The sequence below is a fragment of the Atta cephalotes genome (assembly GCF_000143395.1).
Source record: "Atta cephalotes unplaced genomic scaffold scaffold00010, whole genome shotgun sequence".
Taxonomy (NCBI): domain Eukaryota; kingdom Metazoa; phylum Arthropoda; class Insecta; order Hymenoptera; family Formicidae; genus Atta; species Atta cephalotes.
The window spans coordinates 6,781,127-6,784,953 of record NW_012130074.1 but is presented as its reverse complement, the minus strand read 5'-3'; the positions used below and the strand labels follow the sequence as shown (position 1 = coordinate 6,784,953).

The window sequence follows — 3,827 nt, the reverse complement described above, 5'->3', positions numbered from 1 at the left end:
TATATATATATATATATATATATATATATATATATATATCGATTCAATAATCTTATTTGTTATAATATTAATATGATATATAATATTAATATTTCACATATTATTTATACTATTTTTTGAATACTATGTAAATAAATAACTATTCCATGTATTATTTTTGGATATTTGGAATGTTTACTATACCGAAGAATAAAATTTCTTCTACAAATTGTGACTAATATAATTGTACTTGATCCATATTGTAACTAAAAGCAAATGAGAACTTGATGGAATTCTCATATATTACTTGATGCTAACACTTTGATTTAATTTTGGCTTTGACAAACGTATTATAAAACGTGTATAGCATATTAAAATTAAGGTATATTCATAATATATTAATCCGAGCCAATGCGATTGATCTTACTAAGATGTGGATAAGCAACAGTTTACATTAAAAACTTGAAACATTTTAGAAACATCTTCTATCTTCTGTAATTCAAAAGAAAATTAATTATCACATGATTCTTTTGATATAATATTATATAATTTTTGATGTAATATTATATAATTTTTTTTGAAAAATAAATAATTATGAACATTCATAATATAAATATCGGAATAAGCGAGCTCCTTTGGATTAACATAAAGAATATGTTTCAGGTACATGCTAGTTATTAAGAAATGTTTTGTTTAACTAATATCACATATAAATAAAAATGAAGAGATTTATGGAACACATACAATAGCATAATTAAATGTTTGTAAATAAACTGTAAATAAAACTTTCTTAATATGATATATACACATTCTATGAAATGATTTAAAATAAATAAAGTAATAAGTCTTTAAAATTATTGCAAATGTCTTAAATAAGCTATAATGTTAATTTTAATATATTTGTTAATTATGTAATATTAATTAATTAATATATATATATATATATACATATTACATCTCTTATAGTACTATACATACATATATATCAATGGACTATAGACATGGAATTTGTTAACAAAAAGATGTTCTATTATTATATCTAGCATGTATTTTTGCAAATTAAATAGAAATATATCCTCTTTATATGAATTATATTAAAAACAATTTGAATTATTTAATAAATAGCAATTTTCTCTCTTATTCATTTCCTCTCTCATTCATTTGTATTACAATAGTTATTAGTTTTATGGTATATATATATATAATTAATTTTTAAATTATAAATATAAATCTCGAAAATATGATATTAAAATGAATGGAATGTGCGAAAATAGTATAAAAGAGAATTTCCATTAAAAATGATATCTTTACAAATTAGAAATTATGAATAATCATATCTTAAAGATCTTAAAAAGATCTTTTTTATAAGTTACTATTATAATATAGAAAAGAAAAAATGTATAATATATAAATTAATGTAATTACTAACTTTTCTTATCACATTAAACTACGCACTTCTATGGCTTTTAATGGTAATTAAAATTAATACATTATATAATTCCCTTTTTAATTTTAAATAAATATAAATAATTCTTAAAAGTGATATTAAAATGAACATGCATAATGCTGCATAAATTGTACAAAAAAGAATTTGTATGAAAAGTGTATTTACAAATTAGGAAGTATGATAAACAATTATATGTAGATATTAAAAAGCTTTCTATAAGTTAATATTGTAATGAAGAGAAGAAAAAATGTACAGTATATAAAGGTAACTTTTTTCTTATCACAATATTGAGCTACGCACTTCTATGGCTTTTAATGCGCGGTATTCTTGAATAACAGATAACTGGAAGTACTGAAGTTTAGTTTCTATGACTCATATGTAAGCGTTATTTGCAGAATATCAAATTAAGTAATTACTTTTCAATAGTAAACTTATATACACTTTATAACGATACACTTTAAAACGAACTGATATGTTATTTCTTATCTCATCTGAGATAAAAAATCACATTTTGGATTTACATAATCGTGATAAAGCCTATATTATTTATCTTAAATGCAAATTATCACTTTTGTTTATTATAATATAAATACATACTTTTTATATGTCCATTTTTATTTTGTTTTGTGTTTTCATGAGTATAATTTTATTCTCATGTATATACGTTCTATATATTGATTATTCACATATATTGATCATTTTATTGTACCATATATTTGTGGGACTGCATTAATCGCCCATGTTCGTTTTTTCTTGTAATATTTGATAATAACATGCCTATAATTAATTAAATTTATTAAATAATCCTTATTTTTTTATATTATACATTATAATCATATCTGACCTTAAGAGTTGTGAACATAATGCCAAGTTCTCCATTTTGCAAGTACGGTTCCATGAAATCTTCGATAAAATGTATTTCACTTCCTAACTGTAATACACTAGCACGGACTACAACAAAACTAAATACCGGAAATAGTTCGTCCATCGTCCATAAATATGTAGACCCTAGTTGTTTTTGTACTGCCTATTGTTAAAAACATAGAGAGAAATGTCTTAATATAAATAATTTATTTAAACGCATTACATAAATAGCAATATTAATATTATCGCTTATATATTCGTACTTGTGTCATTTGTTCAAATGTATTTCTGACCACTAGTAGCTTTTCTAAAGGTGAAAAAGTCGTTTTAAGTTGTTGTAAAGTTTCTATGGCCTCACTGAAGTATGATTCATGCTGATATGGTAAGGAATTGTCTGAAATACTTATTACATTTGTAGTTTTCCAAAATTTCCTGCAATTTTGTAAGAAAATGTAAATAATTATAAAAGTTAAATATAAATTAATTAGTATAATAAAGTAAAGTATCTCTGCATTTTACAATTTATTTTATTATTTTATTATATTATTATTATTATTTATTATTATTATTTATAATTATATATATAAAATTTACTACTTACTGATCAATTTCAAGAAAGGCCATCAGAGTTATATCAGGCTGCTTATTCCATTTCATCAATCTTTCCCAATATGCATCATCCTCCTTTTTATTATGTAAGGCGTATAATACAAAAAGTGCTGAATGTACACGTGGCAGTAATATTGGATGAAGTATCGTGGCAGCGCTTATGACTTGCCTAAAAGTAAATATTTTTTAATTAGAAAGTGTGTGCGTTATTAAATTGAGATAATCTTAAATATAATTTTTATAAATTTTACAATGCATACTCTTCTTCACTATCAGTTTCAAGAATATATTCTTTGCCACAACGTGGAAGAGCAGGAAATAAAAGGAGTACAATTTCATATATTCTTGCTGTAACACTGTGAAGCTCTGATACTGCATGGCTAAGTAATAATGGATGTACTCTTACTCCACCATAAGTAGCTGTGTATACCGTAGCGATTTCCGTTAAAAGAGCACCCAATGGATGATGCGGGCTTTCAAAAGCTTTCACTAAATATTTGTGAACTTCATTGTAAGTCTGACTAGTGAGTTTATCTCGTCCAAAACCTGGTATCTTATCCAGTTGATCGATAGTTTCGCTACTTCTTTCTTTTGTATTTGAAGTGTTGGTAGATAGCTTTTTTCGTTGCAATGTTTTCTGATGAGATTTTGTTATTATACTAGCAACATTTTGCCACACTTTTTTGCGTTTCTACAGATTTTTCATTGTAATTAAAATTTTTGGTGACTGGTTCAGATGCACCAAGTTGTTGATAGCATTGTTTAAATATTGCTTTCCATTTTTGATCCGGAGATACACATAGTTTTCCAAAAGATCTAACAATAATAATGTAATAAGAGAATAATGTAAAAAGTATTCTTATTAATTATAACTATTAAAACAATTTTTTATATCAATATTTAATATTATAATAATATAGTATATAAG

At 23.8% G+C, this 3,827-nt stretch overlaps 1 protein-coding gene across 1 annotated transcript in view; it reads right to left on the bottom strand.

Moving 5' to 3' along the window:
* Window positions 1-2,155: 2,155 nt before the first annotated feature.
* Window positions 2,156-3,827, bottom strand: part of LOC105627904 (alsin-like) — a 7,625-nt gene continuing 5,953 nt past the window's right edge. Inside the window, 6 exon segments of the mRNA XM_012209177.1 lie at window positions 2,156-2,203; window positions 2,271-2,453; window positions 2,554-2,722; window positions 2,892-3,068; window positions 3,160-3,581; window positions 3,583-3,715. Coding sequence (XP_012064567.1) covers window positions 2,156-2,203; window positions 2,271-2,453; window positions 2,554-2,722; window positions 2,892-3,068; window positions 3,160-3,581; window positions 3,583-3,715 — 1,132 coding nt within the window.